Source organism: Dermacentor variabilis, chromosome 6, assembly GCF_050947875.1.
Source record: "Dermacentor variabilis isolate Ectoservices chromosome 6, ASM5094787v1, whole genome shotgun sequence".
In the NCBI taxonomy this organism is placed as follows: Eukaryota; Metazoa; Arthropoda; class Arachnida; order Ixodida; family Ixodidae; genus Dermacentor; species Dermacentor variabilis.
In genome coordinates this window covers 141,988,166-142,011,376 of record NC_134573.1, presented here as the reverse complement: position 1 = coordinate 142,011,376, position 23,211 = coordinate 141,988,166, and the positions used below count along the sequence as shown (strand labels likewise).

General features: G+C 47.8%; 1 protein-coding gene across 1 annotated transcript; it reads right to left on the bottom strand.

Annotated features, from left to right (window-relative positions):
• Positions 1 to 206: 206 nt before the first annotated feature.
• LOC142585357 (cytochrome P450 2J4-like) lies at positions 207 to 22,772 on the bottom strand. Its single transcript, XM_075696070.1, has 8 exons — positions 22,399 to 22,772; positions 13,041 to 13,168; positions 8,260 to 8,366; positions 5,396 to 5,697; positions 4,525 to 4,634; positions 2,850 to 3,114; positions 2,085 to 2,272; positions 207 to 1,033 (listed from the first exon to the last, which is right to left on the bottom strand). The coding sequence occupies exons 1-8, from the start codon at positions 22,617 to 22,619 to the stop codon at positions 843 to 845; spliced, it is 1,512 nt and encodes a 503-aa protein (XP_075552185.1). The 5' UTR covers positions 22,620 to 22,772; the 3' UTR covers positions 207 to 842.
• Positions 22,773 to 23,211: the final 439 nt, after the last annotated feature.

Sequence of the window (23,211 nt, the reverse complement as noted above, 5' to 3'; positions counted from 1 at the left end):
TTGCGGGTTTCCGCAGAACTATTACGTCCAATCTATAAAGTAGTGCCAGAGAGCACACCTCTTTTCTACGCAATAAAGGGATAAAATGACGACATAAAGCCAATGTGGTTAGTATGTTGTCCTACAGCCTGTAATTGGTAAGGTTGTTGATGGTGGTCTGAACTCGATTGACCTATTGACCATTTTAAGTCAACTTTCCAGTCATATAGGCAATTTCAAGCGCTTTATTAGGTGATGGGTGACATGGCCTCCCAGATTGGAGAAGCCTGCGCCATCGGAGGCCACTAAAGTGATGACAAGCTTCATCTTGTCGCTCACTGGTGGCGCGTCACTGTGGCATGCGCATGCTGCAGCAAAAATCTGGAGAACACTCAGCCCATTTTAAAGGAATGCAAAAAGATTCACTCAGAGAGAAATGTAGGTAGCGTACACCTCCCAGAAGCGCTTAGGTAGTGGGGGGAAGCTTCGTCCGGTAAACAGTCAAGATAAGCAAGAGGCGGTTAAAGTATTGTTGAAAAAAAAGCAGGTTAGAGATTGATACGACCGGATCTCTTACAGTCATGGCTAGCGGTACAAGGTAGATATTGAGGGAAAATAGATTAAGGAGATGTACACTAAAATGCTAGATAAAAGAAACATGTATAGCACACCTGATTAAATCATGCAGGCTAGGTGACCATTTTTCACCTCTCCATTTCAAAGGGGATGCCATTGAAACATCATCATCATCATAACCACAGAGCGGTAACGGAGGGTTCTCAGGAATTCCAAGCGACGTCTCTGAGCGCGCATGATTAAAGTACTCTGCAAAACCGCTTGTTAGAGGTGCTTTAAGGGTGTTTTCAACCGCGCATTTCTCTTGCGCGGAAAACTAATTCCTGCGATCGGGGCCTAAGCGATATGGTCAACACCTCGTCGAAAGCGAGGGCCGGACCACTGGGAGGCACCTCGATGATGAAGTGCTGCAGGATGGTGGTAAGAAAGAGGAACGTCTCCATGTTGGCGATCATCTCCCCGGGACAAGAACGCTTGCCTGTAAGGAAGCGACGTTTTCGATAAGAATGTTTTGTTTCTCAGGCTTCAAGAGCTCGAGATATGCTGTTGCATTCCATATTTTGCGTCGAGCAATACGATGAACCTGAATACCTGATAATGGAGCTTTAGCATACCAGAGACGCACTAGCTGATCACGTGCGCAGCAGCATGCCAGGATAGGTATCCGACAACGGCAGCACTCGTATAGTGACACCTGATAACATTGCGATCAACATACCGCGGTGAGAACACTCATGTGCTCCGCACAACTCTTTGCTTCAAGAGCAACGATTCAAATTTAGTGTTGATTATGGCGCTGCAAATGCGTTTAAGCCAGCTGCTAATCGTTGCGCCGTTACTAACTGTAACGAAAGTTCTGCTTCGTTTTAGCATTGGTTGACCGCAGTGTTACCAGATGTCACCACCTAGCGCTGCTGTTCTCCACCCCCGTGGAAGAGGGAACGCGTTGAGGCCCCCTACTGTTGCTAGGTGACCGCGCTGCTACTAAGTGATGTCACTACTAGCGCCTATACTATACTGGCTAGCCGCGTATTTCTCGGCGCCTCGTTTCAAAGGGTATGCCAATAGACATCATCATCACCTATTATCGTCACTCACATTTACTTTTACTGCGGCGTATATGCCCACGCTACATGCAGTACGTATCAGCTATGCCATACCTGGACATGGTGGTGCTTACCTTGACGTATGCGTATTAACAGTTGCGCATTAGCGCGATACCGTGCTGGGTAAACCCAGCCCTTATCTCACTCCTTCGTGTGCGCGCTTAGGCCACTCGACTAATGGGGAAAGGGAAAGGCGGAGGAGAGGACGAATACAAGTTCCTCTTCGAAGTACAATGGTTCGATCCTGAGGCTTCTCGTGTTCACCGATATCTATCCTCGCTCCCCGTCCTTTACTCCTATTCCACCACACGCATCTACCTGTGTCTCCTTTGCCTTGCTTTGATGTGTAGCGTCATAGTACTGTCTTTTTAGACGCTGCGGCAACAACCTAAAGTATGAAAGAAGACATCGTTACGCTCTTACCGTATGAGAAAGGGATCAACCTCTCAGGTTTGCTGGCTCGGGTCCCTCCTTCGACCAAGAAGCGCTCGGGACGGAAAACTTCTGGGTCTCCCCAGAAGGACGTGTCGTAGAAGATGGACCTCAGCGAAGGGACAACGACGCTGCCTCGTGGAATGACGTAGCCGCTTATTTTCGTGTCCTCCCTGGCACTGCGGCGATAGCGCGGAGAGGCAACAGGCAACATCAGGCAACAGCAAAAACGTTGTTTAGCGTTACTGAGACCTAAAGCAGGATGCGTCAAACCATATCACAGATAGCGCTATGACTTAGAGGATGAGAACGCGACAGAATGAGCTCCCTTGCCCTTGCCATGCACATACTGGAAGGTATTGTAGGTAATTGCAGCGCAAATCCAAGGAATTTCACGCCACACAAGGATACAGGTACAATTTTTGTAAGTATGCCCATATATACTTTCGATTCAGCCTACAGAGAGCGTATGTACTGACGCCACTCTGGAAGGTAACTGTACTGCAGGTTGTCTTGGTAGCAGCAACGTTATATCTGCTCGTTATCCTACGTGGGGGTATCTCGATCGCATTCCGCACGGAGATAACCACAACGCAAACCAGTCTGAATGCATGCGGCGGCGTTCCCAAATTGGACCAAGAGCAAGTGGAGCAGGTTCTCGCGAAGAGAAAGACGAAGTCGGCCGGAAGCAGCGTCTCTCCACAGCCCGCTAAGAACAGCGCGCAAAGCAGGGACGTCCTCGTTTCGGGAGCTCACCATCGCATGAGGCCGAAAGGGCTGACCGGCTCGCAGCGCATCATCTCCCAGATGAAGGCCTGCGTGTACGGCATCCTGCTGCGGTCTTCCCACAGGACGCGAGAACCTTGACCGCTTTGACCGAGCACGACGTCGATCTCGGACCGGACGCGGTTCTGCACCTCCGGCTTGGCGGCGCACGTCAGTACTAGCCACTCTATCGCGGAGCGCACGGTCTCGCTCCCGGCACCGAAGAAGGAGGCCGCGTTGCTCGTGAGCACGTCGGCTGCAACAAAGCGCATGGCCGACGACAAAGGGCGCGTTTCAGAGAGGCAGTAAAGAGAAACGGCGTGTATGTTAGACCAGATAAAGTGTTCTTTCCAAATACTGTTTTCGTTCATTGCGAGTTGATATAGGTTGATTACTGGAAGAAAAAGAAAGAGAGATCGACGTTCCTTTCGAAGTTTCGCGCCGAAACCGGAGCACCGCGTACGTCTGTGCTACGTCACCAATTTCTTTTTATTCACGTATTCTGGCCACTTCCTGGCTCAATAAAGGTTACTGAAACATGCTCAGTTTAGTCTATGGCATTTCGTTTTTTCAATTACAATGTATTCCCCTTTTACAGACAAAAAAATTTACTACGTCCTAGCAGATGCCGTCAAAATTCTTGACGTCACGGAAAACTGGTGCGTGACCTTCAAGGAGGCGTCTCTACGTGTCCTTCGCCCTTGCGTCTATTCTGGCTTACAGTTTTCCTATTGCGGTAAAAGTGGCGTTCTTCTTTATGGTAAAAGGCCAGCTGACTACTACAGGCAGAATTAGTTTTCTCTCTATCATCCCTTAAGAGAGGCACTTACTGTGAATAGTAAAGTGAGCTGTTAATAGCAAAATACGCCTTTGCAATAGCAATACGGCCACTGTTATCGTGAGAGGGGCTAAGCCAGAAAAAGACTCAAGAAATATCAGGACAGGTGGTGACGCTACCTTCAGGTTCCTGCACCAGCTGACTGCGAGCTCACGGATTTTGGCGACGTCTATACGGGCCTGGCCAATCGTCCCTTGGTCAGGAAAATGACTACTGTCAATCTCGAGGAACCAGTTAGGCTCAGTTTGGTATGTTTCCAAAACTGAATGTATACAAAGGGTGGAGAAGTATTCGTAATATTTCTCCGAGCACCGAGTGTATTTAGAAAGTCTCACAAAAGTGAAATTTGCCATCCACCAGAATAAAGCCCGAAGCCATTAAACAAACCGAAACACCTTTTAGGGGAACGGGGAGCTACTAGCGTCGAGTTCCATCCGCCTCCCAGGATTGAACTCGACATCACCGCCTTCACTCGAAGCACTGAAACATGACTAAGGCGAATGAATTCTGAAGGAATTCTCATAGGGGATGCAGATGCACGGAAAAAGAAAGAAACGTTTTATCAGTTTCCCTAGCAGCTTCGTGCTAAAATCTGATGGACGCTGACCTTGGCTTGTTGAATCTACTACACGTTGCTGAAACACATGGTCGCTGAAACACAGAGACGCCCCGAAGGAGGCTGAAGGTTGGACGGGATCACGTTCGTAGAAAAGTGCGCTGCAGATGGCGCAGAGGCCGAAGACACAGGAAGACGATGCCGCTGGACAGGGAAGATTAGATGGGGCTATAGTTCATACTCATCGAATCACAGTTACTCTCCATACTCACGCGTGAAAGTCTTTTCTTGCTCTTGTCGTCTCATCTCACTGAGAAAACCATCAATGTAGTCACGAACCACGCCGTCCTGATGCGTTTTCTCGTGAAGGCCTATTAGGGTCCTGTGGAGAGGGAAAACAAGGCGCACAAGGAGGGTGTCTAAATACCATTTCACTGCATCACAATGTGTGAAATTCAATCTTGTCAACTGAAGGAATCTTAAGCAGACAAGAACAAAGACTCTTCACCTAAAACTGAAATTGAAAGAACTTGCAAGTTCGTATCTCCCATGCGTACGGTGACGATCGCTGGTGTACATGTATGTTCTCTATAGCCCATCAAGTAGGGCTTAATTCAGGCACATGCTGACCACCTTGCGCTAGCAAGAGGCAGAGCTGTGCTCCTTGGTGAAGCCTCTGAGCTAACTTAGCAAATGTTCCGCAGCGCCCATATTGGTGCCATCTAGCAGGCAGTCTGCGAATTATTGCTGTCGGCTCCGAAATATCGGTGACGACCTTTGGTTTTCTCCCAGATCTCCTTTTTTTTTGCCATTAGATATACAAAGGGCTTCAGCCAAAATGGCATGAACCAATGAAAACACTAAGTACAATTTTGCGCGATTACACATCTTGAAGGCACCTGTGACACATAAGCAGCTTCAGCCAAAGCGCTTCACTAACCAATGCAAACACTAAGCGTAACTGGCTATCACAAGTAAAGTTTCGCACCATTACCCATCTCGGAGGATCACATGACGTACGAAGGTCTCCAGACACGGACTCTCACGAACCAGTACGAAGACGTACAACTTGTCATCGCAAGTATAGAATCTCTGGTAGACTCCCGTAACCCCGAACCCGAGCTACTCGGCCAGCCCACTCACTCTGAGAGGCGATCCCTTCGTATCATGGCGCTCCTGAGCCTCCCGCATGCTCCGATGCGAAGGACGGACAGCACTCTGCGCAGCCACGGGAAGAAGTTGATGGACGAAATCTGTGCCGCCAACGCCGGGATCCCATCGGCGAGCTCGTCCAGCTCGACACGCTCGGGGCTGCCGTATTCGAACCTACGGCCGTAGACCAGCGCCGTGATGACGTTGGACGTGCTCGAACACAACAACGAGGCGATGGCCACGGGCTCGCCCTTGCGAGACGCCAGCTCACGAACCAAGTTCGACAGTTCGTCCTGCATGCGGCAGTGGTCACGTCGGCGACGGTTCAGTAAAACGAAAAGGTCCTGGTGAAACATGCAGTTCTCTGCTCACTTGGCTTGCTTCCCTAATATGGTTGTGATAGCAGCGTATGGTTTTATTTTTCGCGAATGGCGACGCGCGGCGATCGCGATTTTGCCTGCGTCAGCGCAAGTTCCGCTTCAGTTATGATAAGAACTTCTGCGCCCGCAATGGGAATGTAGCTACTTCGGGCGGTTATACAAAGGTCACGTGCCACGTATCGCAGTCACCGATGGCTCACTGGCCTTAAAGGGCGCCTCAACCAGGTCTGGCCATTTTGAGCTGACAAGCGCAGAGCATACATTGCGCGATAACGATCGTGTCCGATTTGAAATTTCAAACAGAACGCCGTTTTTATTGCTATTCGCGGACGCCGTGCTCCAAGCCATATGGTGACGCAGTCATGCCCCTGCGCCTACGCAGTCGTGTCCGCAGTGTGACATCGCTCGTGGTGACGCGTGACTTCTAGAATAATTCAAGACAACATCTGGTATCTGTGCGATCTGTTGCTTGAATTGACGAACTGAAGTTTAGAGAAATAATAAAACACAAACGTAATGTCCGCGCGTTTATTGTTTTACTTCGAACCAAAGTGAGAGAGATGTACTTCCGTTCGTCTGCTTGTTCCCATGATCGTGCGGTCACGTGGGCAGGTACCGAAACTATGCCATTTTCTTCGTGCTCCAGCGCGTGATCATACTCTGCGATCCGTTTGTTCTGCCTCAGTATTCGTGTAGCACTGAATCATACCACTAGTCATGCTTCCTTGCGCACAGCGCGCAAAATCATGCGCTGCGCGAAAGAGGCAACAGTTCGCGCCGCGACGCCTTCAGCGGAAGTGCGCAGCGCCAAAAAAAAAAAAAAAGAAAGCGTGGAGCAAAAAAAAAAAAAGAAAGAAAGATAAAATCGGGGACCGTGACATATGCAACACGTGATCCTCGAGGTCCGGTATGGGAGAACGCAGGGAATGAATTTCGCTTGCGTAGGCTTGACGGGGCGAGTGGAGAGAGCGTCTTGCTTGGCAGTGGAGCCCGCCTGCTGAAATCATGGGTTCGCGGTATTGAAATATTTCTATCTCGGCTATTATTGCGCCGATTTGAAAACTTTTTACGGGCGGAACGCTCCCTGGAGGACACGTAACAACTTCCAGTTCTCTGTCGACGTTCTCTCTCTCTCTCTCTCTCAATTTTCTTTTTGGTCAGGTACTATACGAAATCAGGCTGCAACATGGTTGCATTGTGGTTGTGCCACTGATTAATGTTCCATGGAGCGTCACTGGGCCATGAGCACACATCGACACTCACGACACTGATTTCCACGAAACTATTCCGGACATCGTCAAATTCCACCATGCTGATATTTTGGGAGCAATCAGAAAGGCAGTAGCAGCCGTGTGGGCAAATCAGAGCTCACAAGATGGTGAATTCAACAACATGGCGGAATTTTCCTATGTCCACAATAACGCCTGAGAACAGCACCTCCCGGTGAAATCAGGAACTACGTCCTGCAGGTAAATGCCGTGGCAGTGACGAGCCTATTATTAGATCAAAAGCCGAGGTCATTGAAAGGTTTGCCCGAACTAGGTAAATCGAAGAAGCGCTTTTAAAGAGATATTAGAAAAGAAACACATAATCCCTTGAGAATGATCCGGTGTCCTTTCAAAACACACTTTTCGTTATTTAGTGGTAACACATTGATTATCGGACAAAAAATTTAAAGCGAAAGTTCCATTTTATTTATTTTCGCGGCGAACCCTACGCGTCGGTGTAGGTCGGTGTGACGTCACGCATTTTAAAGAACTTTTCTCCGCATTTGGACCGTTGTGGCCAACGCTCTTAAATAGCAACGTTGGTGGTGGCTTCGTAAAGGCTCCTGAAACTTGGGAAGTTCGATCTACATCTTTTTTTGAACAATTAGAATGCAGTTAATTTCTACCGACAAAATGTTAATTAAGCTCGAGCAGATCCGATGAAAATCTACGGAGTCGCGGCGAATTACAAGCACCGCCAACCGTCTTTCGTTCCGTTTTTCTTTTTTTTTTCTTCCTCGCTGGCCAACCAAGCCTCTTATGACGTTAAGAGTGACTACGAGTTATGCCGGTGTCACACGTTCACTTTTGTTCGCCATAGTGCTCGATCCGAATCGAATTTCTTGATCGTGATCGACAATGATCGCTGCTACACGGTCCAAAGATTCGAATCCAGTTGGGTTAGGTCAAGCTCACCAGCTTTTTTTGGTGGGTTCTAAATAGTTATCAAATTTGTACAAACTTGTTACATAAAACTCTTTTGTTGTTTCTTTGCATGAAAATATGATTTCGTTCGTCATAGTGCGTGAGTCAATTATCGCTATTATCGTCTGCTGGTCGTCTGCAACTCTCAGAAATACATGGTCGTCAGCCTATGCGATCACGATGAAGAGGCGTTTGTCTACGGCATTGGCAATTTTTTTTCTTAGTGACAACGACATGTCGCCAAGAGAAAGTTGACGGAGGAACAGCCGTAGCCATAGCTCACGTGTATATACGTCTCGAGAACCTGCGTGGTGCTGATCAGTGTCTTGAACGTCCTCATTGTGAACCGGCGCTGTTCCTTCCAACGCGGCCCGTTGGCCAGAATCATGCCTGCATGAGGAACGTGCGGTTAAGTGCTTCGCCGGTACGCGATCGCAGCATAAGATAGAATACGTGTGTACCAAAAAGAAAAAAACTTAGTGCCCTTTTACTCTGTGAAGAAGGATGACCCGCGAAGCTGTGTTTGTGGGCCCCTTAATGACGAACTGAGCTTCTGCCGTGGGTCGGCCCGGCATTGCACTATATATCCTGGATTGGCCCACGTATGGGAAGTGCTTAACTAACGCCCGCTTCACCTCCGCGGCGGATCGGGCCGGCATTGCAGTATCTGTGAGATCGGCCCACGTATGTGGAGTTTTTTTGCTTACAACAACAACACGAAAATTTCCTTGGACGGTAGAGGTACACATGTGTACCTCTACCGTACTTGAGAAAGGAGATTGCGTCGTTCTTTTCCAGCGAAGCTGCAGCTTCGCTGTGAATGAACGACGCAATCTCTTGTCTCACGGTATGATTTCGTCTCATTCGGTATGCGCTCACGGTATGTGCTTTCAGCATCGTTCATCATCTTTCCTTACTTTTCTCTTTCTTTCCTTTCCCTTTCCCCCCAGTACAGGACAGAGGAAAGCATCTCCGTTCGACGTCCCTGCTCTTAAGTCTTCACTAAATTCTCATTACATCTATCCATCTTTCGTATCCTGCGCTAATAACTCAGCCTTGGCCAAAATGGGCCGGAAAGAGCTACGGGAAACTACCTTAGTCATGGCTAAGCAGTCTTCCCATGATCGATTTTTCATTTATTTGATAGGAAACAGTTGTCTATTAGCGGGAAAAGGCGTCGCAAATGAAATAGCAACGCCTGGCGGCAACCTGCAAACATGCAGGAACTGCAGTTGCACAAAAACTGTGACAGCACAATGGAAACGTTAATTTCGTACATTTAAAGGGCCCCTGAAACGGTTCGGACAAATTTTGTAGACGCGTAGGGTACAGCTTAAGTAGAACATTCGCATCACAATTTAAGTGAAGCGTTTCGTATTATTAGAGCTACAAGCGATTAGAAGTTACCCTCCTCCCTTGCCATGCTTTTCCTCCTCAACTCGTTCGCCGAGCGAGCGGGGCTAAGCTCCGCCTTCACTGGTTCAGCGCCACGATGCGACGTCACGTCGTCCACTTCCGGTTGTTTTGGAGCCCGCCCCCGCCCGCGCGAGACCGCTCCGCTAGCCGCTTGGCCGTCGACCCCAAGCAAGAGCCATCGAAGCAGCGTGCGTTGCGAGCATTCTGTCGTAGCGCCGAACGTGTCTTGTATTCCGGTAACCACAGGCAAGCTGGTCATTTCGGCAAATTACTGTAGGCATAAACTCAAGCTGATGAAGGAACTTTAGCGTAGACGTACGTGAGCGGCCCGATCGGTCTGCACGGTCCATACACTTGTTGGTGCAGAGCTTAACCAGCCAAACAAGGCGCTAATATTGCTCTAACCAAGTGTAAAACATTTTAAACATTTATAAAAACAACGTGTTCAAGATTACACTCCTGCGAAAAATACACACCAGCAGCAAAGAAGAACACGCTTCGTTGCTGCTACTGTGTATGGTTGAGCTCTGTGCCACCAGGTGGCTGCACCGTGCAGACCATTCGCATTTGCCCTTCTGCTCATCTCATGGCTCATCCCGTTACGGCAAAGTCAAGCGGCCAGACTGTCCCCTTGCGCTTGCGTTTTCCCTAATACCGGACTCGGAAAACGTTATTGCGTTAGTAATCTTCCGGTGTAAAGTGACGGCCACAAACGCGCAAATCCTGGCGCCGATCGAATAGCGGCAGTCCTATGCGCAGCAGCCAGTTCGCTCGTACGCTGCCTTGCAGAGGGACACGATGTCGCAACTTGGCATATTGCCAGTCGCTACGTTTGCAGTCCACAAGGCAACAAAGTCGAATCATAGTGCTCGCGAAAAGACTGAAACCGACTCTGACCGCGGAGCTCTGTTCAAAATGGAGTACGTTGTAACACAAGCAGATGACACACGCTGTGTGCCGGCCGGAAGTGCTTAAGTATACTGAAAAATTATTCTTGTGCATGCTCTTTATGTTACTTTCTTTTCATAAAAACAAATTAACTAACATTCCAACTATTACGAAGATCATTTGTTTATCATAAAATTGGAAAAATTATCGATCACGCGCCCTTGTCAGCCAATCGGATAGCTCGCCCCACTGACGTCGTATGGGTGATTTCGGTCATATGGGTAGGGGCGGCTTAAAATTCCGCCGAGCAATGTGCTGCGATCGGCAGCGATGTGCATATTTAAAACCTTATAATAAATTACACGCTTTACGCGGAACACTTAGATGTGTCAATTAATGATCAGAAGGACCTACTCTAACGACTCAATACGTTTGTAGAAAATCGTCAAAAGCGTTTCAGGGTCCCTTTAAAGAAAATACACACAAATACGCAACGAATAAGGGATAACAATACAAGCACGCATACACATGTGAAAAACGCACACGGAATGTGAACATAAACGAGCACTCTACATATATGCATTACTACATTTAAAAACTCGATCAAAACACTAGAGTTTATTCAAACAAAAACGCTCTTAATGCAGTAAATTTAATATGCGAGAAATTAGGCGAGATGTAATTGGACATACTTGCCGCTTTATTATTTTCTATGTCTATGGTTAATTTCCTTCATATACTTATCGCTGTTCAAGTAACTTCTGATCTGGTGAACTTGTGAGCCACAGTCTAGCCTAGTTGTGTTACTCCTGTGAGTAAGATGTCTGTACGAGCACGGTAATCGCTGAAGGTGCTGCGATGTTAGATGAAAGCTAGGATCATTAATAAGGGCGAAGCTTCTCGTTATGAACTTCGCGTTCAAACCGCGGCGGAGTTATGGTACATATATAGCGAGACGTCACAGGTTTAAAAGTACATTCGTAAGTTTGGGTTGTTTCTGATCAGGAAAAGGTTCCCAAGCTCCCTAGGTTGAACATTTGGTTCCTTTAATTTGCAGTAACTAGTCAGGAGCATACATGCGGTGAAGACTCGTGACGTCACACGCAGCTAGTGAGAGAACTCCAGTGTGGTGTTGTCACCGTTGGTACTCCAGAGGTGTTATTCATTAATCCAGCTTAACTTCACATTCCTCTTCAGTGTATAAAGAGTTACCTGCGAAGCTGCTCGTACTAACAATAGAAACATCACCTAAGCAACCGTAATGTCCGCGAGCGACTTGTAAGGTAGGTTATTTTTTAAAAGAGATCTGAGTGATCTTGTTTCACGGCAGGGAATGTACTACGGAATGCAACGAGACAGGGAAACATTAAAGCAGAGCCCCGGACACACGCAATTGCTTGAGAGTGCTGTGCCAAGCCGCTACAAATCTGGGCCCGCTGTTCAGAACGGCCCGCTGAGGTGCAAGTTTTGCGAGCCAGTTGCGACAGCGGCGTCAACTTTTCTTGGACAATGTGGCACGTCCGCCACTCTACGTCGCGGTATTGCCGAGATGAGTTCGACAAACCAAGCTTTGTGACGGAACCCGCCTCCGCCGACCTGGTCTGCTGTGAACAAGGGAGTCCCCGAGGGAACGTCGTTCGAAGTCCCTTCCCACGCAGCGTTCCTGACGTCATCCCCGAGTTCTGCGAAGACCGTCTGACCTCAGTTGAGGACCGTGAACCTGTGCTGAAGTGTGTGTGTGTGTAATCCCTCGCGCAAAGAGGCGGCTCGTCTATGGTGCCTGGTCGGTCGTTTCCCTCACCTTGGGATCGAGGGGGGACCGAGTGTTTATAAACCGCTGTTGTGCGGCTGCTCGGCGTAGTTTCTCTCGCAGTCATGCTAGACTGACAAACTGCAAGGTCCTGATGTAGATCCTGTAAATCAGCCCATATTCCTCGTTCTCCATGAGAAGCAGTCCTTCCCTTGCACAATGTCCTCAGCGTGGATAAGTTGGATGACGGCATGGGCCAGCTACCATCTAATTCATGCTCGACTCCAATCTTGACAACTGGTTACGAACGGTGGGATTGACCTCACAATCCTCACACCGCATTCACAAAAAGTTTTTACGCTATAGTAAAGTTCGAAGAACAAAATCCGTCCAACGGTGACAGCGAACGTAATATTAGCACAGGCTGAGACCAATCAGAAAGAGGTTCTTACAAACAAAAAACAAACCGTTGTGAATACGTCCCCTGGTCACTGGTTTGGTCCCACGCCCTCGGGCTTATATAAGTAATGATGGGGGCGCAATGCCAAAGCAACTATGCCACCACGGGGAAGGTTTCCTCACTCGAGGGAAGAGCAAGTGTAGTTTTCCCTGAAAGGACCACGGAGAGTGTGCTACGAGATCTCGCCCACTATTTGCTCACATTTCTGCGAGAAACAGGAACTGACGGACTCACGGTGACACGCTTGCACGACAGGGATCGGGACGCTGAGGCGGAGCAGTTGCCAGGCTAACCTTGCCTCTGGCAACGCCCCCAACACCACTGCCACGATCAATGTTCATTGGGCGTTCATCGGATGTTGATGGGTGATTGGCAGATGATGCTGCGATATGCTGTGAATGTACTGCTTGTTGCTCATGAGGCGAGGGTGCTTGATTTGAGGAAACCGCTATCGATGTTAGTTAGATGCTGGTGGTGACAGTGACATTATACCACAGCCGACACTGGCGTGCAAAGTAATATCTTCTACAACCGAGGCAAACGTGCTTACTTTGAGATTTCTCGTGGACGTTGAGGGGGAATTCGTGCGCCCGGTAGAGTAGGGCATCGTTCCAAAGGGCCTCCTTTATGGAGCCGAAGTCGCACAAGAAGACCACGTACCGGAAACCGAGCTGAAGTCTGCAGAAAAAAAATTTGCCACTTTGTCACACGTTACAGCACAGGAGTGAAAAAGACAGATACTCAATACAACGGGCAATAGTATCGTTATAACGAAACTTGACATAACGGAATAATGGATACAACAAAATAAATGAAATTCACCTTGATATCCCCGTAGAGGTATACGTAGTGGCAGTAAGTGCAATAATGGATATAACGAAGCAATTTATGTCTCCTCCTTCAACGTCGTTATAACAAGGTTTTACTTACGGCGTGTTTTGTTACTGTTGTTGCTGCTGCTGCTTTTAGACTGTACAGGATTTTTAAAGATTGCGGGGGGCAGATAATTCTAGTTTTTGAGCTGTATTACTTAAGCTGGCGGACATAACTCGTATGAAATATTAAAACGCACAATCGACTAGACTAAACAAAAATGCCTAATTATCTTTCCTAATTAGTTACTGTACAAGACACACAGCAATTAACGAATTGTAAGTGGAGTTTTCAAGGCAGCGTATACCCTCTGTCAGCCGAATGCCCTCGCGAATGTGCTTTCGACATCCCGACGCGGCAGCCCTGCAACTATATGGCATTGCGCAAATTGCACTGGCGAGGACAAGGTCGCGGGTGAGGTCCAAGCCGCGGCGGCTGCAATCCGGTAGGGCGGGACACAAGAACGCTCACGCATCCTGTACTGCGTGCTCATTAAAGAACCCCAGGTGGAGGGAGTAAGTGATGCCTGCCGAACGGTTAACCTTCCCCTGTTAGGGAGCAGTCACCGTGACGCGGCCATGATGTCTTCGCGGCTTGTGGCGCCTCTACTTCGGCCGTGGCCTCACTACTTACTCCCTTTGTTTGACCGCCCCTGCCTCTCTTTTAGGGTGGCAGCCTCCTTCCGGTTTCGCTCGGTCTGTCCTTTCGAGGGCCGCCGAGATCTGCTGGACGGCTTGGCCTTGGACATCTTGATCATAACACCTCGTTGCGGCCTCGAGGCGCGGCGGGAGCGTTGTTATTGTTGCAGCTTCGTGCGGATTCTTAGCACAGTCCCAAAGGATGTGAGCTGCAGTGGCTCTTTCCTTTCGGCACACACAACACATGTCACTTACATAAACACTTGGACACACGTGCCTCATCAACGCCGGGGTGAATAACGACCCCGTTTGAAGTTGTCGATATAAAACCGCCTCCTTAGGGGTCAAGCCCGGATGAGGTGGCGGCATAGCCCTTCGCTCTAGTCTGTACCACTTCACAATTTCGTTGTAGGAAGTCATTTTGTCCTTGGTTTCCCACCACCACGACGGGTCGAGCGCAGTAGCAGCGGCACAGTTGGTTAGTCCTCGCGCCGCCGCGTTCGACGTCTCGTTGTGGTTTGCGTTGCTGTGATCCGACACATCACTGCCCATGTGGGCCGGAAACCACTTTATCGTCTCACACCGATTTTCACTCGCGAGATCGATCACACGTAACACACGCGCGGCTTCACCACACACCCTTGCTGTGGCATAATTTCTCACTACCGTCCTAGAATCACAGAGCACAGTCGTGCACTCGGGGTTGGCGATGGCCAGGGCAATGGTCACCTCCTTGGCTGGATGCACCCATCGAGTGCACACACTCGCCGCTGTTCTTGTTGCACCGGTCGATGCCCCGAAGACTGCAGCGGCGAATGCTTTTCTGTCATGTGGATACTCCGCCGCGTCTACAAACACGGCACCCCTGTCTTTCAAATGGAGATCGATGAGCACCTTGTCCCTCGCCGCACGCCGCTCTTTGTGGAACTCAGGGTTCATGGTTCTTGGCACCGGATATACCCGTAGCCGTCTACTAATTGCGTCCGGTACAGGCACTTCTGTATTTCCGGGTCCCCTTTCCTTTGGCCCAAGGCCTAGGTCACGCAGCACTTGTCTGCCCGTTCTTGTTTCCGATAGCCGCGCGAGCTGAGCGGTAATCTGCTCCTCAGCGATTTCCTCCAGGGTGTTATGCACTCCCAGGGCCAGGGACTTGTTGGTGCTTGTGCAGTCGAGAAGTCCGAGTGCAGCCTTGTACGCTTTCCGTATGAGCGCATTGATCTTATTTCGCTCGCACGGCCTCCAGTTGTGGAAAGCAGCAACGTATGTAATGTGGCTTATAGCGAAGGATTCCACTAGCCGGGTGAGGCTTTCTTCCTTCATGCCTGCTGTTCTGTGTGACACCATCTTGATGAGGCGGATGGCCGTGGTGACATCGGCCGCGAGACGGTTGACCGTCTCGCCGTTGACTCGTTTGCGCTCAATCAGCATCCCCAGCACTCGGATCTTCTCGACAACCGGGATCGTGTCACCGCCGCTCGTCTTGATCTTTATTGTCTCCTGCTCTCTCACAGGTTTGCTGCCTTTCGTCTTCCTAGCTGCTCTTTTTGGGGGAATCACCAACGGCTCAGACTTGCTTGGGGAGCAGACAAGCGCAGACCCGTCCAGCTGCTCCTCGATAGCCTCAAGCGCCTCTTGCAACGTACTCTCGATTTGTCCGTCGCTTCCTCCTGGGACCCAGAGCGTTATGTCGTCGGCATAGATGGTGTGTCGGACCCGCGCGAGTCGCGAGAGGCGCTCGGCCACCCCTATCATTACAAGGTTGAAAAGTAAGGGGGAGATGAACGAGCCCTGGTGGGTCCCGACACTGCCGAGCTTCTTCTTTTGGAGCGGCAGGTCACCGGCAATGATTTCGGTGGTCCGCTTCGTCAAAAAATCCTTGATGTACGCATATATTCTCTTGCCCATGTTTAGCTGCGACACTTGGGCCAGGATCGCAGAGTGTCTCACTTTGTCAAAAGCGCTGTGCAGGTCCAAACCCAAGATGGCTCGCTTGTCTTTCGTGTTGGTAGTGTCATCGAGAATTTCATTTTTCAGTTGTATCATGGCGTCCTGAGTTCCGAGCTTGTTTCGGAACCTGATGACGGTATTTGGGTAGAGCCCGAATCTTCCAGGTACCTCTGCCACCTGTTCATGAGTACTTGCTCCAACGCTTTGCCCACACACGACGAAGGCGAGATCGGCCGGAGGTTCTCAATGTTGGGTGGCTTGCCCGTCTTGGGAATCAAGATGGTTTAGGCTGCTTTCCACTGCCGGGCAGTGGCGTAGCCAGAAATTTCGTTCGGGGGGGGGGGGGGGGGCGGGGAGGCTCATGTTGCAGCTCGGCCTCCTCCTTAAGAGGAAGCTTTAGCTCGGGTGCTGTTATTTAAATACATGCAGAAGGGTAATTCGTTTTCCCTCGGAACAACTGCACCAAATTTGACGATGTTTGTTGAATATAAAAGAAAAATTTAAATTGCAGCGACTGTTGGTTTCGAATTTTTCATTTAGGCGGTCAATACTATATTAAAAATTGGCCAAAATCGCAAATTTTCAGAAAACGGAACTATCAAGCTTAAAACTCAGTAACTCAACAATGAAAAATGATAGCACAATTCTGTGAATTGCGCCTAATAGTACATCTACAGCGGACAAAATAGATATGTTAAACATGAATCTAAAAGAAATTTGTATTATGGAAATACGACTTTTTCAGAACCCTTGTACACTACGTGACCAATTCACGCACGATACAAATTGACACACCAAATTTTTCCGCATTGACTTTTCTAACAGTTGCCGTTTACAGAACCGAGATATCTGTTTTTGGTACATAGGTATTATTTTGTAAACGTCGTGCTTCTATTTTTCGATATTTCAAATTTTTCAAAATACTTTGTACAAAATTCAGGCCGTAAATCGAAATTCCGTTTCCAACAGACACTATAATTTACCTTCTCTCTCAAATGCAACAAATTTCATTAAAAGCGATTAGCAGGACTATCTCAGAAAAGCGTTTCTGCGTTTTACATGTATTTGAATAGGCCGCGTCGGATTGGGCCCCCAGCTAAAGTTTCGATCCTCTTAAACAATTTGTCGAGGGATCAAACACATGAATAATAACTGCATTACCATTGTCAAAAATGCTGTAAACGAATTCTGTAAACCAACGTTACAGAATTCGCAGCAAACGAATTGTAAACGAACGTTACGTACTGTCCAAACAAGTAAAATTTGTATTTTTCCATAAAAGTATATTCTCGTATGTGCCAAAAATTGTGCCCAAAGTAATTGATATCAACGCTTCCATGTTTTTGTCTATTTAATAAGTAAAGAAAACATCACACGAACTTTAGAACTATATCAGTTCGAAACCAGGAAAGCAGCGCATGCCGCTGATATGAAAAATGACAAGGCCATGAAATGAACAAGTTGAGGACAAATATGTTAATGAAACTTAGTCATTCAAGTACCATGTGTACATTCTTGTATATATGCAACGGCCAGTGAAAAATCTCCATGATGCTGTCATTTGTTCCAATGCATTACGCAGGAGCATCTGTCACCAGTCGTGAATCGTGAGTAATCGCACCGAAATTATAGTCGCAACAGAGAGCACGTATAAAAAGCAGTTCTGCAAGCAATACGAGGGCGAGTCAAATGCATGTGAGTCAGTGCGAATATATGACAAACGAGGTATTTTATTAAAAAGCAGTCTACATGAGAATTTAGACATTTGCCCCATTGACTAACGAGTCGCGTGATACCCGTCTCATGAAGCTCCTTAGGTTGCTGCTTCAAAAAGTCTGTAACTGACCCTTTCACATCATCGTCCGGCACGAATCTAGTTCCGTTGAGCTGCTTTTCGGTTGCCCCAGAATGTGGAAGTAGCGAGGGGACAGGTCTGAGCTGTATGACGGATGTTGCAGGGTTTCCCACTTGAACTTTACCAGTTATGTATTAACCACACCAGCGACGTGGGGACGGGCATTGTCGTGGAACAAGATGACCCCATTCGTCAATTATCCACGTAGTTTGTTCTTGATTGCGACACGCAGTGGTTCCAGCGTTTCACAACATCGGAAACAATTGATAGTCTCTCAAGATTGAGCAAATTCTATCAGTAATGGCCCCTTACGTTCGAGAAAAATGTCAACAACACCTTTCCGGGGAAAATGACGGCCTTCGAGTTCTTTGGCCGTGGTAAATTCGAATGTTTCCACTGTAAGCTTTGCCGTCGTGTTTCATACTCGTAGTAGTGGCCCCATGGTTCGTCCCCGATCACAATAGCAAACAAGAAATCGTTATCCTCATTGTGATACCGGATCAGATTAGTCAAAGCAGCGCCAAACTTCTGCATCTTCTGGCGGTGGATCAATATCTTGGGCATCAATTGCGCACACAAGAGCCGATAACCGAGGTGCTCATGAATTATGGCGTGAACCGAGCCGTGACTCATTTTCACACGCTCTGCCAGTTCATCGATGCTTGTCCTCCATTCTTGTCTCATCAGCTCGTCAACCTTTGATATCGTGCGGGATGTGATTGCACGATGGCATTGGCCCGGTCTTGGAATGTCTTTGCAACTTTCCCATCCTTCTTTGAACCGTTTGCTCCCACGCTTTACAGTGGCTATTGAAATACAATGTTCAACGTACACGGCAGCCATACGGCAATTAATTTCTTTTTGGGAAACACCTTTAGCTGTCAAAAACTTCGCGACACCACGCTGTTCAGATTTCGAGGTGTCCATTATGTCAGGCAACCATGTTCAACCCAGTGTATGAGAGCATTAAAGAACATTTATCCTCATCACACATGCGTACCACTTTTGTAAATGAGAGATACCACTCTGCTACGCGCATGCCTCGCAGATAATGAACCAAACCATTACTTCGACTCGCACTCGTGCATTAGAAATGTGAAGATACAGCTTGATAAAGGGCAAAAATTGTGACTGGAAACACAGTTCATTGCACGTAAACGCGATATCTCGATACAAGATATTTAAATATACGTATAAGTCCCCAATAAATCTACGTGTCTAAGAAAAAGTCGATGTATATAATGCGTCAAACAAGGCAAAAAAACATGTTGCGCGTTCACAGATTCACAGAATCCTAGATTCTGCCCTAATTCCACGCTCTCCCCGCGATGTATCGCGCGCGACGGAAGGCGGCGCGCTTGCTCCCCGCTTTCTTCCTTTGCGCACACACGACTGAGCCACCATCGTCGGCTCAGCCATTCCACCCCCCCCCCCTACGATTTCACTCGCACATACAGCATGCGGCAGCTGTGCTGCTCGCTCCTGCTGACGTCAGCAACGGTGGAAACTCTCCTGATGGTAGTTGTTGCTGTACGCGCTGTACCGCCATCTTGCGCTCCCACTGCCTTTTAGTTACTACGTAGGGAGTTTTGTATTTGTTCTTGCATTCTCTATCGGCCGTTGGGTGTTGTCCCCCACAAAGCTTGCATTTAGGGTTACACTCGTGGCCATCGACAGGGTTATTGGCCCCACAATCGAAGCACACTTTCATATTGGGGTTAGGACAAACATCACTTCTGTGTCCTATTTTGCCGCACTGTTTGCAGACATCGAAATGCTTGCGGTACAGACTGCACCTCGTTAACACAGGGCCATAACATACATAATTTGGAACCTTTTGGCCTTCAAAAACTACAATTACGGTAGTCGTATTGCCAATTCTTTGCGCCCCTCTTGCTAATGGATTTCTTGCGTTAACGACGTTCAGGCCAATCTCCGCCGCAGCATGTTCGATGGGAATGCCTCCAATGATCCCCTTGAGCGTACCATATGGTGTGGTTTGGTACGCGCCTACCTCGTGTATCTTGTGCCCGATGCGGATGACCTGAATCTTGGCATAGGCCAAAGCACGCCCCTTATCGGGGGTGCTCACCACCAGGATATTCTGGTGAAGGTTGGGGCAGAAAGTATCCGCCGCACGTCTTCTCTCGAAACCCTCGCCGCCGCCATGATGGCCGAGGCAACGATCCCAGTCTGCGTTCTTGCGATGTTTAGGCCTCCCCGCGGCCTCACGACCACTTGCCAGACGTGCTGCCGCGAGAGGACCCCCGGTGGATAAAATTAATCCGGAACCCCACCTCTACGGCATACCACAGAATCAGATCGTAATATTGCTTTTCTTTTTTTTTGCATGTAAAACCCCGAAATTTAATCATAATTTCAATTTTTTTGAGCTCTCCATGGCCAGAGGTAAAGGCGATCCAAGTTGGTTCAATTTTCTTTCGTGTAGAACGCTGTTTCGGTTTTCTGCGGCTAAATGATCTGTTCCAATTTAAAGAAGAAGAAGAAGAAGAAGAAGTACTTTGGCTTCTCTTATTTTTCAAACTGGATTGGTGAATTTTTAAATGGAAGAACATTTTACTGCAGCCTGAGAGGCGTTTCCTCGAGTATATATAATCAATCACGAGGTGTTCCTCAAGGAGCTGTCAGTTCACCATTACTATTTAATATTCTGATGTGTTCCATTCCTCTTCATCAAGATATACAAACATACGTATACACGGATGACATTGCTTTCTTCGCATCAGACAGTGATATTCACTCTCTATATTATCGACTACAAAACTACCTCAACGCCATAGAAACCTGGTTAAACAAAATTCGCCTTTCACTTAACGTTAGAAAATCCTCGATATTGGTTTTCCCTCTTAACAATCCCGTTAATATATCGATATCCTATCGCCTCGAGGCTATACCTCAAGTGGAGTCGGTGAAATACTTAGGTGTAGTATATGACGGTTCCCTCAGCTGGCTCGGCCATATTGACCATATGGTTAAAAAAGGAGTGCGAGCAGTTGGTATGCTACGTAAGCTGTGCAACAGTCGGTCCGAAATGTGGAGAGATCCACTTTTAATGATATACACAATGTATGTGCGGCCCATTTTAGAATTTGGATGTGTTTTATTTTCTAGTGCTCCAGCTTATAAATTACGTCCCCTTGTTCTACTTGAGCAGGAAGCCCTGCGACTGTGTTGCGGATTACCGAAATATGTTGCCAATAACATATTACACCAAGAAGTTAGGTTGCCCTCCATATTGTGTAGATTTCGGTTACTGACGGTGCAAACAGTCTTAAAATTGTATGAATCCCCTATTACAAGATTGAAATACATATTTATTTCCCAGCCTGCACTTTTCTTCGGAGTAAACTGGCATCGTTTTCATACACCACAGGTGGTCTTCGTACAAACATTGATAAATCCCTTAAATGTACATCTCTGGGAGATACCGCCTATTTGTGATGTGCGAGAGAACCTACAAATTATATATGATGACATGTACCCAAATAATGCAAAACATCTCTCTTATAATATATTAAACGGCTTATTACAGGACCATTTCTTGTGTTTATCTATAAGTATGGTCATTGCGACAGACGCCTCACAGTGGGAAGAAAAATCTGGAATTGGCATTTTCTCTCCCGCTCTAGACTAGTCATTTGCAATCAGGATTCCGGACTTCTGTTCCGTATTTTTGGCTGAATTTCTAGCTCAAGTTCTAGCCTTACGCAGACTAAATTCGTCAATATCGGCGGTAGTAATAATAACAGATTCTTTATCCTTATGTTCCTCGCTCACAGCAAATGGTGTCACTAACCTTTTACGTACATTTCATTTTCTAGTGCCTGTCCACATAAATTTAATTAGATTGCTTTGGGTGCCTGGACATAAAGGATTAGTCATGAACGAAATGGCTGACAGTCTCGCGAGAGCGGCCCTCAGTGGCCCTGTATTTCCATTACTTCCTACAATAGCTTACCTGAAGACTACTAGATTCAGGAGATATACAATAATTCAAGACTTCTTGAACCCAGCTGTAGCTAATTTTTCAGAATATCGACACCTCCTATTCCCTTGGCCCAAAAATTCCTTTCACACGAGAAAAACTGAAGTCATCTTTACCCGATTACGTTGTCGTATACCAAAATTAAACTTCTATCGTCATAGGGCTGGTCTGGTGCCCTCCCCTCTGTGCCCAGTCTGTGGAGAAGATGAAACAATAGATCATTTTTTTCATATTCTGCCGCCATTTCACTTCTTTAAGAAAAAATCTAGAATCAAGATTTACACGTATAGCTTGGTTTGAGCTTTTCAATTATAAATATCCTTTCTCTAGGAACCTCCTCTCTTGGAAAGTGCCACAAGGATATTTGCTCAACCGTGGAGGATTTTATAATTGCTACAAAGAGATTGTCTGGAATTCTTAAACATCTTATTTTTGTTCCTTTCCTCCAGTTAGCTTTACCAATCTTAGTTTTTAATAAAGATAGCATAATTTCATCCAAATCTTGGCCAATCCCCCACAGTGGGTGTGCGCCATCGCATAAGGAATACCATACCATATGAGCATCCCATCCAATCCGGTATGAACATACCCGAACACGTTGCCGTATTTCTGCTTGAGCGTCTCGATGTCGCGATGTCCGTGCTGGGTCATGAAGGGCAGGTAGCCGAGGAGAGGCAGGCCTCGCGGTCCAGGCGGCAGATCGGGTCGAAACAATCTCCGCAGCGAGAACCACAGGTAGTGCAGCAGCGGTGCCGCAAGTGCGGCGACCAGTGCCGTGATCGTGCACTTCCACGTCCCCGCCTCCAGCATGATTGAAGCTGGAGCAGCTCTTGGCGCAGTAATCGGTTGGGTTTGACGAATTGTGGACTGCGAGGCACGAACCCCGCGGGCTATATACGCCGCCGCTAACTACTTCAATTCCTATGTTACAATCAACGAGCTCAGCGGAGTAGGTGGTTTTGAACGCAGTGTAGAGAACAGGTAGAAGGATGCGTTTGGGAGCGAGGGGCGAGGGGGGGGGGGGAGGGGGGAGGCGTTATTTTACGGGCGAGGGTAGACTGCGGCACTTGATGCCGAATAGTTAGCCAGATACACGACCTGAACACGAGCGGATAGTTATTTTTATGCATTTCCGTTTATGATTCTCACACAGAAGCCACAGTTGTGAAGCCAAGCATTATGAAGAAAAAGAAAGAAAGGAAGGGAGGAAAAGCATATCACTCGGATTCGCGCAAACAGCCAGTTGACTGCCTATGTTAGATGTTAGTGATACGCCTAAATTCCCGCGCACTGCCCCCTCTCCCCCCCCCTCCTTTTCCTATGCGTTCGCTCGTTTCAAACGAATGCATGCATTCGGCATGCTGGAAGTTGGGACAACTCTTGCCGCAGTGGTTATAGCTAT

What these genes read in the sequence shown, in the direction of transcription:
- LOC142585357 (XM_075696070.1), bottom strand. Translation starts at nt 22,619, where the DNA reads ATGCTGGAGGCGGGGACGTGGAAGTGCACGATCACGGCACTGGTCGCC. An exon ending in TTCTCGAGACGTATATACAC is followed by an intron (nt 5,698 to 8,259) that starts GTGAGCTATGGC and finishes TGCCGCATGCAG; the next exon opens with GACGAACTGTCGAACTTGGT. An exon ending in GCAAGAAAAGACTTTCACGC is followed by an intron (nt 3,115 to 4,524) that starts GTGAGTATGGAG and finishes GCTTTGTTGCAG; the next exon opens with CCGACGTGCTCACGAGCAAC.